At 37.7% G+C, this 14,768-nt stretch overlaps 1 protein-coding gene across 1 annotated transcript in view; it reads right to left on the bottom strand.

The window, feature by feature from the left end:
• The window catches only part of LOC150076249 (plexin-B-like), a 705,969-nt gene that overhangs the window by 249,976 nt on the left and 441,225 nt on the right, over positions 1-14,768 (bottom strand). The window contains exon 13 of the mRNA XM_090387297.1: positions 9,835-9,919. Within this exon, the coding sequence (XP_090243423.1) occupies positions 9,835-9,919 (85 nt within the window). The remainder of the gene's footprint in view (positions 1-9,834; positions 9,920-14,768) is intronic.

Here is a 14,768-nt window from a genome sequence, read left to right as displayed (position 1 = left end):
TAGATGCCGCAGTTATGGAGCAAGCCTACAAGAAGCGCCACAACATGTACACAGTCTACATCGGTACCGCTTGGCCTTCAACTCCGTGCCTCATAGCTGGCTAATAGAGGCACTGAACATCTACAAAGTCAATCCGATAGTGACAAACTTCCTAGGAGAAATGATGGTGAAATGGAGTACCACTATTAAAGTTGAAAACATCAGAACCAGGCCAATCCCCATCAGGAGAGGAATCTTTCAGGGAGATGTTCTGAGCCCATTGTGGTTCTGTCTAGAACTTAACCTGCTGTCCACCATACTCAACAGTAGCAAGTATGGATATAACCTCAAAGAGGGAAGGAAGAACCTGTACATCCTCATCCACATGATGTACATGAATGACATAAAGCTCTACACAGGAACCGAGAAACACCTCTGCAGACTGGTAAAGAGATCGAAGCCATGGCAGAGGGAGAGGCCTACAAATACTTGGGGATGGTGCAGGCTCAGCAGTTACAGCACAAGGAAATTAGAGCCTGCCTGACCAAAAAATACCATCAGAGACTCAGAAGCCTGCTGAAAGCAAAGCTGAAGGGAGCGAAACACAGTTAAAGCAATAAACACTTATGCAGTCCCACTGCTAACATACTCCTTCAGGGTCATAGATTGGACCTAACACCGAGCTGGAGGATATCATGAGAAAGACAAGGACAATGATGATCAAGAGCTGCCAACACCACCCGAAATCTGCCGTGGAGTGACTGACAATTGCCCGGGAAGGAGGAGGAAGAGGCTGATAGACCTCACTGAGCAACAGAAGACAGCGATAGTTAACCTGAAGGATTACTTCCAGAAACAGACAGCAGCACTCCACCAGGTCATAAGGAAGATAGACAAGCAGTATACCCCACTCAACCTAAGCGAGGATCCCCCCTCCCAACCAGGAGGAACAAACGAAGCTAGAAAGATGGGCAGAGAAGACACTCCATGGCAGACACTACAATGATCTCCATCAAGATCACATAGATAAAATTGCTTCCAATGCATGGCTCATAAACATGATGCTCTTTCCCGAGACTGAAGGATTCATGTTCGCCATCCAAAACCAGGAACTACAGAAAATATATTGCCAAGGAGCCTGGGGTGTTCAATGGCACAAGTGGACAATGCCACCTGGCCTCAGAAACGATCCAACACATCACTGCAGGATGTATGGTGATCACCCAGACTGAGTACACTCATAGATATGACCAGGTAGCCAGGATAATACATCAGAAGCTAGCAAGGAAATACCAGTTGATCGAAGAAAGTGTACCGTACTACTAGCACAAACTAATTGATCTTAATTAATTTAATTTAATCATGAAAAATGTGTCGATTTTGGGTTGTACTTTGTCCCTCTTCCTGGTAAACTAAAAGGGGTTTTAATTTTAAATCCCCCGCAGCGTTACCACCCAACAATAAAGCTTTGAAACCTGGCATGTTTTTTCTTCTTTTCAATATGAAACTTCTTTTAGGCATTCGTTTCCAAAAAAGTCCTGCTTCATCTACATTAAAAACTTGTTGAGAAGTATAACACACATAATAACCCTCTTCAATAATTTTAACAAGTTCTTTTTTAAAAGTTTCGGCCCCTTGATCTGCACTTGCAGCTTTTCCCTGGATTTTAAATACATTCAACCAGCCCTTACTAGTTTTAAATGGTTCCACATTATTTTTTTTTTTTTTTAGGTGAATTTTCTTCAGATCATCACATAGGCTAATCTCTCTCTCTTTTTTTTAAATAATATTTAACTTAACTGAATTCTGCATTAGATATTATCTTCAATAAAATCAGTTAAAGTCTCTCCATTTCAATCCTAATAGCTAGCCTAGCCCTAGTTGCTTGCAGTGGAACAGCTGTCTTTCCTGCTGCTAAAATTAATTCTTTATTTTTTATAATTGTTCTAACAGTTAAAATTGTAGTCCTAAATTATGGCATACATCTGCTTGTTGTTGACCGGAATCGATTCGCTTCAAATCATCTAATTTAATTTTCAAATTCAGTCTTTTTTTTACATTTATAGTCTTTGTACTGCATCCAGACGTTGTTGCTTTTTCATTCTTATACACCATTATTAACTCTTTGAAAATGTAACTGCGTTGGTTGCATTAATTATAATACAATGTTTGAGTAAACTGTCCATTACACACAATGTATAATACTGTACTGAGTAATGACTAGACTTCGGATAAATGCATATATCTCAAATACTGCAAGCAATATATGTGATCATTTTTTTAAATGTTGATCTCAGAACTATGTAACAAGTCACTGTACTGCAATTAAATTAGCATGCGAGAAAATTTCACTGAGCGTGGGAAATGTTTTAATGCTGTTTTTCTATTCATTTTCAAGCTATCGACTCCATCAAATGAAAGATTTCTTTAAATATGCCAAAAATGAAATCTGAAAAAATAAAAAAAAAAAAGAGCGTTATAGTCAGATAAGGGTAATAATATAAGAATAGCATTATAGCGAATCATTGTAAAGTGAACCGTGTTATAACGAGGGCCTGCTGTATAGGCCTAATGACTGTGATGAGTACCATGAACAACTGTACAGAGAAATAGAGTGGGCCAGTAAATCAGAATGTCTTATAATGGTAGATTTTAACTTTCCAGATATTGACTGGTACTTGTGAGTTTGTCACACACATACACACACACTAGCAGGACTTTTGTGGATTTATTGGATGACTGTTTTCTACAGCAGCATGTTGGAGAGAAAGCTAGAGGAAGTAATATTCTTGATCTGATTATCAGCAGTGATTATTCATGCATTAAGAATCTGCAGATAAAATAATTTCTCGGTGGTAGTGATTACAGTGTAATGATGTGGAATTTACTTACAGATGTAACTACCATCAGGAGTAAAGGGAAAGGTTTTTGCTTTTGTAAAGGTGACTATGGAGGTCTGAGACAGTTTTTAAAGTCTATATAGCAAGATCAACTGATGATGTTACCAAATGACAATGTTACCATTTAAAATTTGCTGTTACCAACAGCAAATTCTAAATGGGAAGCATTCAAAGAAATAATATTGGAAGCTACTAGGCTTTTCATGCCAACCAAGAAATTTTGTTCAAGGTTTAGGCCTAAATGGATGTCAGTTGATCTAATGAGACATTATTATTATAATTGCTCATATTATTTCTCCCTGATTGGGGGTTGCACCTCGTGACAGGTATTGCTACCAAGTACACAGTTTGGTTGTTGTTATGTCTGGTGTTACTGTTGGTCGAGGAACTCTCTGACTATCCTACAGGTGTTCAGGATTGTGACTTTCTGGAGTTCTTTGTAGGTGTTTCCTGGGAGACCTACTGCTGCTAGGCTGTTATGTATGGTCTTTATGTATGGTGCCAAAGACCATACCACAGGTATGGTCTTTGGCACCATACCTGTGGTTGACACGATGATCAGGATGCTTGTTACTTGTTGCATATGCCACATCTATTTGATCTCCTGCCTTAGGTTCGTGTACTTCCTGATTTTTTCACCATGGGTTTTCTGCAGGTTGTCAGTGTTGGGTACTGCTATGTTAATCCGATAGGTAGTCTTTTCCTTCTTGTCCACAAGGGTTATGTCTGGTCTGTTGTGTGGGATTGTCCTATCCGTTATTATGGCACCGTCCCAGTAGAGCTTGTGGGTTGGGGTCTCTAGTACTGCCTGGGGTTCATACTTGTAGTACGGTACACTTTCTTTGATCAACTGGTATTTCCTTGCTAGCTTTTGATGTATTATCCTGGCTATCTGGTCGTGTCTATGAGTGTACTCAGTCTGGGTGATCAACATGCATCCTGCGGTGATGTGTTTGATCGTCTCTGAGGCTAGGTGGCATCGTCGATTGTGTCATTTAACACCCTGGGCTCCTTGGCGATGTATTTTCTGTAGTTTCTGATGTTGATTACCTGGTTTTGGATGTCGAGCATGAATTCTTCAGTCTTGGGAAAGAGGATTCTGCTCATGAGCCATGCATTGGAAGCAATTTTATCTATGTGATCTTGATGGAGATTATTGTAGTGTCTGCCATGGAGTGTCTTCTCTGCCCATCTTTCTAGCTTCGTTTGTTCCTCCTGGTTGGGGGGAATCCTCGCTTAGGTTGAGTGGGGGTATACTGCTTGTCTATCTTCCTTATGGCCTGGTGGAGTGCTGCTGTGTGTTTCAATGAGGTCTATCAGGCCCCTTCCTCCTCCTTCCCGGGCAATTGTCAGTCTCTCCACGGCAGATTTCGGGTGGTGTTGGTAGCTCTTGGTCATCATTGTCCTTCTCATGATATCCTCCAGCTCTATGTTAGTCAATCTGTGACCCTGAAGGAGTATTTTAGCACTGGGACTGCATAGGTGTTTATTGCTTTAACTGTGTTCCCTCCATTCAGCTTTGCTTTCAGCAGGCTTCTGAGTCTCTGATGGTATTTTTCAATCAAGCAGGCTTTAATTTCGTTATGCTGTAGCTGCTCAGCCTGCATCATCCCAAAGTATTTGTAGGCCTGTCCCTCTGCCATGGCTTTGATCTCTTTACCAGTCTGCAGCTGGTAGTCTCGTGATTGTATGATAGAATTTAAAAACTCTGAGACCACTGTATTTAGTTGCCTTAATGAAAACAAAAACCTTCCCCTTACCCCTGATGGTAGTTACATCTTTAGGTAAATCCCACATCAGTACACTGTGATTACTGCCACCTAGTGGTTCCTTTATCTGCAAATTCTTATTGCATGAATAATCACTGCTGATAATCAGATAAAGAGTATTACTCTCTCTGGTTGCCTCCCAAACATGTTGCTGTAGAAAACAGTCATCCAATAAATCCACAAAAGTCTTGCTAGTGTGTGAATGACCAATTCACAAGTTCCAGTCAATATCTGGAAACTTAAAACATTCTGATTTACTTGCCCACTATTTCTCTGCACAATTGCTCATTATACTCATCAGATTCATTAGGCCCATAACACACCTACTCTCATTTTCTCTTTCCCAGTGCTTATGTCACACCACACTGACTCAACATTGCATTCTCCACTAATGTAAACTGGATGCACTTCCTCAGATTTTATGGATTTGTTAACTAACAGCATAACCCCTTCTCCCTCCCTGTCCTGTCTATCCTTTCTGTACACACTGTACTCTTCACATTCCAATTCTGCACTGCTTATATCCATGTGGCACCACATCTCATATTCCAACAATATCTGCTTTTGATATCTTGACCAGCACTTGAAATTCATCAAATTTTTTACTATACTCCTAGCATTGGTGTATATGCAAGTATACATACACTTATTCTTACTCTTAGTTATCTTAACACAACCCATGTTTTTACTTGTTCGATGATGACTCCCAGTGGCCCTTGAAATACCCAGTACCTTGCTTTGCAGGCTGCTGCTCATTCCAACAGAAGCAGTGCAAGAATCACTTTCACCTCTGCCTGTAGTACCATTACTCTATTAGTTTGTGAATCTCCCCCCCCCCCCAAGCTAGCAGTTTTCTGACCTAGCTAACACTGCCTCGATAGCACCAACAAATATTCTTGTACCCTTTCTATTTAAGTGTATCCTATCCCTGTAGAAACAGTCTCTCCTGTTAACAAGCACAGACCACGCTGAGAAAAAAATCTACCCCACGAGGCTTGCACAATCTCTCTCTCCAGGGCTGAACTGATTGACAAGGTTCTCATCACATGCTCCCTCCTATCATGTCTGGGCAGAATTGTAAACAAACTAATGAAAGGCTTTATTGCAACTATCATATCAAGAATTTCATTGGAGATTTCCATTGCCAGAGCAAATGTGTAGAAACTCTTTTCTTTGATTTCATTATTTGTTTTGTAATTCAAAGTTTATTTTGGTTATAGAAAAAGAACAAGATATTTTTTGATAATGTTTTAAGTGTGAAAACATTTTAGTTTTGGCCTTTAAACCTTTAATAAGCTATACTAATGAGAATGTATCACAAGGTTTACTGTTTAGACATGGCCTCCAAGCATTGCTTGTCATGTGAAAAATATAGGTTTATTTATTTTATTTATTTTTTTTTAAGGGAAGGAACAATTAAGATTCATTAATACTGCTAGTTGAAAGGCGCACACACACTTTTAAAAGAACCAGTACTGATAAGCATTTGTCGCAAAAACAGTGGCATCCCAATGGATTATGTTTATAGTCTATATTGCTTACAGATTATAAATGTATCAAATGATGGCAGTCTAGGGGGAAGGGGGGTGCTGGAAACTTTGCTCTAGAGACTAAAAATGTTTAGTCTCTAGAGCAAAGTTTCCAGCACCCCCCTTCCCCCATACTCTCCTTCAACCCATGCACGGTACTAAGTACTATAGGTTTTGATACCTTTCGTGTTTGGGGTTTTCAAAAAAAATAAAATACCCAGAAAAATAACAGAAATGAAAGTCCCAGATTAAACAAGGTAAAAAACAATGGGGGGAACCTCAGCCTATTGCTGATGCTTAGTGCAGCCTTTTTTTCATACTTGCTTAAACTTACTCACTGTGATGTGATTTTAATAACATAGAGTTATTAAAGACTTATAACTGAGTAGAATAATTTTTACTTTTGGGTTTTTTTTTACTTTTGAGGTTTATATAGCACTTTTATTTATCATCACTTTCAATAGTTGCAATTGAGCTATACAAAATTCAACAAGCTCCGTGAAATAGTATGCTGTTGTGAAGAGAGTAGTAGTATAAAAACTTTAAAAACTTCACTTTGCTCAAAGTGGATATAAGGTTATGGTCCTATGAACCACAAATCATCTGCTCAAGATTTTTTTTTAAATCTTGCAGTTCAGTGTACTAATCAGTTTAACCTGCTTTTGCTTTGGTTACAGAAGCATGCAGGTGTCTGCAAATTTAAATTATTTTAACATTATTAGTTGTAAATTTTTCAATGATTTTAACATTCATATTGGTAAATATAAATTATTAATTAATTAAGGAATTGTTTATTTAAAACACCTTTGCTACCATGAGCATTATTTACATGGCTCAGTATGTGTTAATGAAAACTGTAGTGATGTGTCTGAATTATTACGTTGCTTATAGAGAATAACAGGTAAATGTTAAATCATGTTTGGCCTGGTTATGCCCTCTGTTAACAAATTGCAAAAGCATAATGTTATCAACAATCTTGTCACAAGTGGTAATTGTCGTTTTTTTATGTTTGTTTGTTTTCATTGGTTATAGAAATAAATAATATGTAAGTACTATCTATATTTTTATTTATATAAAACATAATTCTATTATTATGATATTATTTAAAAACTCTGGGATCAACTGATGATGTTACCAATGGTGAATTCTCAATGGAAAGCCTTCAGGGACTTAACCTTGGAGGGTACTAGGCTTTTCATACCAAATAAGAAATACTGTTCAAGGTTTAGGCCTAAATGGATATCAGATGAATTAATGCGGCTGGTGGCAGAGAAGAAAAATGCATGGGATGCATATAAATTATCAGATTACACAGAAACCTATGGCAGATATAAACTAGTCTGTAGTCAAGTCACAAAGTTGGTTAGGCAGGCAAAGGCAAATTATGAGAAATCATTGGCAAAGGATGCAAAGAAAAACAGCAGAGAGTTCTTTATTTATCTAAACTAGAAGGAAGGGGATAAATCAGATTGGTTCACTTGCTATCGATGGTTCACCTGTTGATGATCCTGCTCAGTTAGCTAACAAACTAAATGAGTATTTTGCAGCTACATTCACACATCAGGAGTTATTCAGGAAGGGGAATGCCAGAGGTGAATTAAACTCTGGCAGTGATCTAGATGATTTTGTAATAACTAGGAGCAAAGTGGAGGGCAAATTTTTGAAGTTAAACATAAGGAAGGCACCTGGGGTGGATGAGATCTATCCAGTTATATTAAGGGAGGTGGCAAAGAAGTAAGCAAACCCTTAGCCATAATTATGAAAGCTTCCTTGGACTCAGGGAAGGTCCCCATGGACTCCAGTTGTGCAAATGTGTCCCCAATTCACAAAGGGGGAATCAAGGGGGACACGAGTAATTATAGACCTGTTAGTCTAACTTCTGTTCCAAGAAAAATAATGGAGTTACTGGTTAAGGAAGCGATGTAGGATCATCTAGACAAGACTGCAGTTATAGTTCAGGCACAGCATGGGTTTGTTAAGGGAAAGTCTTGTCTGATAAATTTGATTGGATACTATGATGTGTTCACAAAGGAATTGAATGTAAAGAATAATTTTGATATCATACACTTGGATTTTAGGAAAGCTTTTGATACTGTGACACTTGGAAGACTACTGTACAAATTGGAGCACTACGGCATTAAGGGCAAGTTGCTACAATGGATAAAAGGATGGTTGCCGACCGGGCTAGCCGGGTGGGTAAAATGCCTGCCTGGCAACCCAAAGGTTGATCCAAGCTTTGATCCAAGCCTGAGGCGGGTTTGAATCCGCCTTGGATCAAAGTACCGCAAAAACCCTGGGAGGTGCATTATGGCCACAGAAGCCGATGCGCCAACAACTACAAAAAAAAAAAAAAAAAAAAAAAAAAGGATGGTTGAGTGGGAGAAGATGGAGTGGTTATCAATGGACATGGCTCTTCATGGACTAATGTTATTAGTGGAGTCCACCTGGGTTCATTGTTTTTTATCAATGTATTTGATAAAAAACAATGTATTTATTTATTATTTTCGGTATTTATCAATGATACTGATGAATGTGTATCAGAGTTGTTAATGACAGTAATGATAGTATGCTACTGCAACAGGATCTGGAAAAGTTGAGCAGATGGGCTGAGAGGTGGCAACTGAAGTTTGACATTGATAAATGTCAAGTACTGCATATGGGTAGCAGAACCCCAGAGTAACGTACCAACTGTGTCGTCCTATACGCAGGGTAGTGGAGAATGAAAAAGACCTGGGGGTAATTTTGCAATCAGATATAAAGTTTTCTGAGCAGAGCAGACAGGCTGCTAGAGTAGCTCACGGTTCCTTGTCAATGATATAAAGAATTTTACCAGCAGGGATAAGGAGGTGATTATCCCCTTGTATAAGGCAATGGTCAGGCCACACCTTGAGTACTTCATACAGGTCTGGAGACCCCATTTTAGGAAGGATGTAGAGCTGCTGAAATGAGTACAGAGAAAGGCAACAAGAGTGATGAATGGAACAAAGGATTGCTGTTACCAAGATAGGTTTAAGTTTTGCAAATTGCAGCATCTGGAGACTAGGCACCTGCGAGGTTTGTTTGTTGTTTGTTTGTTATTTGGTTTTTAGGAGCATTAGCAACTAAGGCCATATTGCTCCGGGGATATGCGTTGGTCATTCCCTGACCTTTCTGCATCCTCCGTATTTGGTGGTGATGGGCTCGAACCCCGGTTTAATCAAGAAGCGTGTGCTACGCACTGCTGCTCCTTCCCACCTGGCTATGGAGGCGCCACCTGCAAGGTGTGATTGAGTTGTATAAGGCCTTGAATGGTTTGAGCAAGCTCCATGATGATGGGATTCTTCCTTTTACACAGATTGCTCACCTGGGGGGACATAAATTCAAATCGAGGAAAGACAGTTGTAGAATAGATGTGTAGAAATTTGCCTTTAGCCAGCAGGTGGCTTATTGTTGGAACAAACTTCCATCTGTCAACAACTTAAATAAGTTCAAGGCAGAACTAGACAAATATTTGGAGTGAATGGATGGGTGAAATGATAAGGGTGTTTTTTTTTTGTTTTTTTTTGGCTGATGCTATATAATATTGCTTTCTTGCATCATATGCCCCTACTAATGCTAATGTAATAGTTTATTATGCTGTATTAATTATACCAATACTAACTACTATAAGATGCTTACCATTTGTTTTTCCTATAAAGGTATCACCACGTGAAATGACTGTTAGGGAAGCTTGAAGTTCTCCAATCTCATCCTGATAAGTATACTACAAGCAAAAAGTCACTTTAGCTAACCGCTCAATAGAAATGTAACAAAAATACAAAGCTCGAAACCAATTTAGAAGATATAATGATATCAATTACAGAAGATACAAATACTGACAATTTTTATATGCTTATACAAATAATAAGTAGGCCTACACAATAAAATCTACATAGCAACATGTAATATAATTCTGCACTGATTAACGTCAACATGTCATAATTGTGGATAATATGTACCTCCATTACCATATACACAAATTTTTCTGAATCAAATGGGAATTGGTCAGCTCAAAGTTTACTATTGAACTGTCCTTCCAACTAAATTTATCTGAATCATTTGGCTTGGGCTGTTCTTTAAGGTAACAGAAATTAAAGCAAATTAAAAACAAGCAATTAAAGCCACGAGAAAGAAATACACTGTCAGAAAATTTCCCAAATTCTAAGCCAGTTTTCATGAATACAGGAGAGGAAAACTGTCTCATCACAGCTCAGAATGCAACTGATATATGGAACAAACAATAGAAAATGGCGTGAGTGTCAGGCATTTTTCCAGTGGACTCTAAACTCAATACTAAGAATTAATTGTTTGATAAAAACAATGCTTAAATGCTACAAAACTGCAATATGTTCTCTGCTCTTAAAAGAAAATGCTCTCCAACTCAGACCATTCAAAACTGTAAAGCTGTTAAGCCAATTTTTGGTTATAACTTCCAAATAAACTTCCAAATAAACTTCCAACCTGACTGCACAATAGCTTGAGGCAGACTGAGACCGAAACAAAGCAAGTCAGTAGACCTGAGTGTCCGGATCATGTTCAGCTCACAAGTCACCGCCTGCTCTTATCTGTTATCTGGGAAAACAGCTATTTGAACATGTTTTCAGAAAAAATAAAAACAATTTCCTGAATTTGATTATAAAAATAAAAAGTAGGTAATTATCAAAACAATAATGGAAATAGTAATTATTATTAATTTTTAATTAATAATAATACTGAAGTTTTGTATAACCTCAAAAAAATAATATGGTTGAGATTAATATGTACATTACTGTATTATTATTTGTCCAGTCCATTAAATCCGAAATCCGTTATATCCGAGTCCGTTAAATCAAGGGTTTACTGTACAGTATATACAATGTAAATACCATCATATTCTTTTTGAAAAGGTATATTGTAGACAAAAATTTGTATTTGCTTATTACCTACACAGCAGGGGGTTTCTTGGTTTTAAATTACTTGTTTTATAAAGCAAATTTAACACCTGTGTTTTTTTAAAAAATTCTAAGAGGTTTTTGGAAAGTTCTTGGTTTTCAAATCAATCATGATAGGTCTTCCGAATGTAGGGAAGACCTATTGTGATTGATTATGTCTAAGTTGGTGGCCAATGTAAAGCATTATTTAACAATCAAGAGTGAAAAGCATTATTTAACAATCTGGAATCTGCTAATGTTATTTCTTCATCTTTATATTCCTTGAGGGAAAACAGAGATGAAAAAATAGCTAATGATTTTCTACAAGAGAGAAAGAATAAGTCCAAAACTACTGACTATTGAAATGCAAATAATTAGTTTTATTTCACAGTTTGACAAATTTTAGTTAAGATTCTGCTTTCAATTCTAGTTAAGTTTAAAAAAAAATTAAGATTATTGTTGGTTTCCTCTTTTACAGTGTATTCTCTTTTACAGTGTATTGGCTATTCCCAACCTCGTATTGTTTGGCATTACAAGAATGCAAAATGGGATGACCTGTGAGACTTCTTTTCTTCTTTTCCTTGGTCTGATTACTGTTTCAAAACTTCTGATGTCAACGTTTGCTCAGATCGTGTCAGTGAAATTATTCTTGCAGGAATGGAATCCTTTATCCCACACTCCACTTTAAAATCTCGTCCTTTATCTAAACCTTGGTTTTCCAATAAATGTGCTAAGGCTGTCCAAGAGAAGAACGTTGCATATCGTAATTGGCTTGTTACTAATTCTTCAGTTTCATTTTCTGCCTACACCAAAGCTCGCAACAATTGTAAAGCAGTTATTAATCAGTCCAAACTAGAGTTTGAACAGGCTAAGAGTAGAAAACTTGCTTCTTGCCCTAATGGTAGCTGAGCATTCTGGTATCTTGCCAAAGCTATTGGCTGCAACTTTTGCCCATCTCTGCTCCCACCTCTGTCCAAACCAGATGGTTCTGTTGTCACTTCAGCCAAGGATAAAGCTGACCTGCTAGCATCCCATTTTTCTTTGAGCTCATGTATTAATGATCTTGGTAAAACACCTCCCACCATTCCTAACACGCTCCATTCAATGCCTCCTGTGGTCTTCCGTCAAAAGGATATCAGAAGGATTTTGATGAACCTTGATGCTAAGAAAGCTCCAGGTCCTGATGGTATTTCTCCACTTGTTCTCAAAACCTGTGCTCCTGAACTTACTCCTATTCTTTGCCGCCTTTTTTCACTTTCTTATTCCAAAGGTGTTTTTCCTTCTGCTTGGAAATTTGCTCATATCCAGCCAGTTCCTAAAAAGGGTGACAAATCCCTCCCATCCAATTATCGTCCCATTGCAATTACTTCTACTCTTTCTAAAGTAATGGAGAAATCAATTAACCGCCAACTCTTAAACTACCTAGAAACCTTCCGTCTGATCAACGATCGCCAGTATGGATTCCGTCAGTGTCGATCCACTGGTGATATTCTGGCTTATGTTACCCATTTATGGACTAATTCAATGGAAAGGTTCGGTGAAACACAAGTAGTTGCTCTTGACATCTCAAAGGCTTTTGATCGTGTTTGGCATAAAGGTCTTCTAAACAAGCTTCCATCTTATGGTTTGCCAACTGTTTTTAGTAATTGGTTATCCAGTTTTCTCTCTGATCGCTCACTGAGGGTGATGGAAGATGGCTCTCTGTCTTCTAACTTCTCCACTAATGCCGGTGTCCCCCAAGGTTCAGTTCTTTCCCCCACTATTTTCCTCTTGTATATCAATGACCTTCTTCCATTGACTGCAAATCCTATCCATAGTTTTGCCGATGATAGCAGATTGCATTCAACTTTTCATTTTGAGAAACCTTGTCCAGCTCAATCAGCTTCAAGTTCTCGAAAATCTGCTGCCAATTCCTTAAATGCCGATCTTCAGGTAATTCTCCAGTGGGGCAAAGACAACTTAGTAGATTTCAACCCTTCTAAAACTCAATCTTGTCTTATATCTCGCAAAAAGGATTCTTCTGCTCCTATGCTTATCTTTAGTGACACTCCGATTTCTAGGCAAAATGATATATCTCTTTTGGGGATTACCCTGACTTCTAATCTCTCTTGGCACAAGCACATTACAAATATTGCTTCCTCTGCATCTAAAAAACTTGGTTTTCTCTTTCGCTCACGGCGTTACTTTTCTCCCAAACAGCTGCTCACTCTGTATAAATCGCAAATCCACCCTGCCATGGAATATTGTTCCCACATCTGGGGTGGTGCCCCCAAAACCTCTCTCAGGCTTCTTGATTCCATTCAGAAGAGGGCAGTTAGGTTAATTAATGATTCATCTCTAACAGAGTCTCTCCACTCGCTGTCTCATAGACGCACTGTTTCTGCTGCATGCCTCTTCTACAGATACTTCCATGGGCACTGTTCTTCTGAATTGGCTTCTATAATTCCCGCTCTCTCTTTCAAAACAGTCCAAACACGTGCCGCCACCAGCCAACATCCATTTACTGTCCAACTTCAAACCCACAGAACCAACTTTTCATCTTCCTCATTTATTCATTCAACTGCCGTTTTCTGGAACAACCTTCCTTCATACGTATTTCCTGAAAATTACAATCTACAGAAGTTCAAGTCCAATATCAACAAATATCTTCTTTCGTCTTCTCAACCTCCAACCCAAGCATGGTACTAAGTACTATAGGTTATAATACCTCTCGTGTTTAGGGTTCTCATAAAAAAAAAAAAAAAAATTCTAGTCTTTCATCCAAAATATTTTACTTCACCAGGATGGATTTAATTTGATCAGGATTTCCAATTTAATTAAAATAATTTTCAATTATTTTAATTAATTTAATTTGGAGGAGTTCATTATTTTATTTGATTCCACCACATCTCTGTTGCTAACTATGTTTCTGTGCACTATTTTGAATATTTGTTTCTATTTTAAATTTATAATCTATGTATGGAATTTTAAAAGCCAGCCAAGAAGAGATCCTGTATCAATTCTAGCAACTCTTTGTTCATTTTTATGTTAATTTCCAGTGAATGTAACATATCTAACATGGACAGATAGTATCATATGATTTTTAAGAAATGTGGGAAGAAGGGCTTTTGCAAATCTGTGGAGGGGGGAAGGATTTGACTAGAGCACATTCTGTCAACAGGTTGAAGAATCTAAGAAATAAAATGCACGGAAAATGCAAAGAGAGCCCAAGTCCATTCAAAGCATAAGAAACAACAAATATTTACACTGCTGGAAGAGAAAGGAAAGACTACATTTAAAAAGAAGTAAACAAGTTAATTCAAAAAGGGAATAAAAATATGAAAACGACAATGTTACTCTCATTTGAAGCTACTACTTAAAACAATTTTATATATAGGGTGAGTCAGAATTATGTATGCATACTTTAACAAGCCATAATTTGTGATTCTGATAATAAATTTAAATAATCTTTTAATTTAACAGCTGAATTATGTGTTTGGCTTCTATTTAAAAGGAAAAATTCAGGCATAAACAACATCTTTCTACAATTCTCCTTTTTTTTTTTTTTTTTTTTTTTTTTTATGTAAACCCCAAACACGAGAAGTATTAGAACCTATAGTACTTAGTTCTGTGCTTGGGTTGGAGGTTGAGAAGATGAAAGAAGAGATATTTGTTGATATTGGA

This window comes from Mastigoproctus giganteus, chromosome 13 (genome assembly GCF_048544385.1).
Source record: "Mastigoproctus giganteus isolate SK-2022 chromosome 13, ASM4854438v1, whole genome shotgun sequence".
Lineage (NCBI taxonomy): Eukaryota > Metazoa > Arthropoda > Arachnida > Uropygi > Thelyphonidae > Mastigoproctus > Mastigoproctus giganteus.
This window is presented reverse-complemented; position numbering and strand designations above follow the sequence as displayed.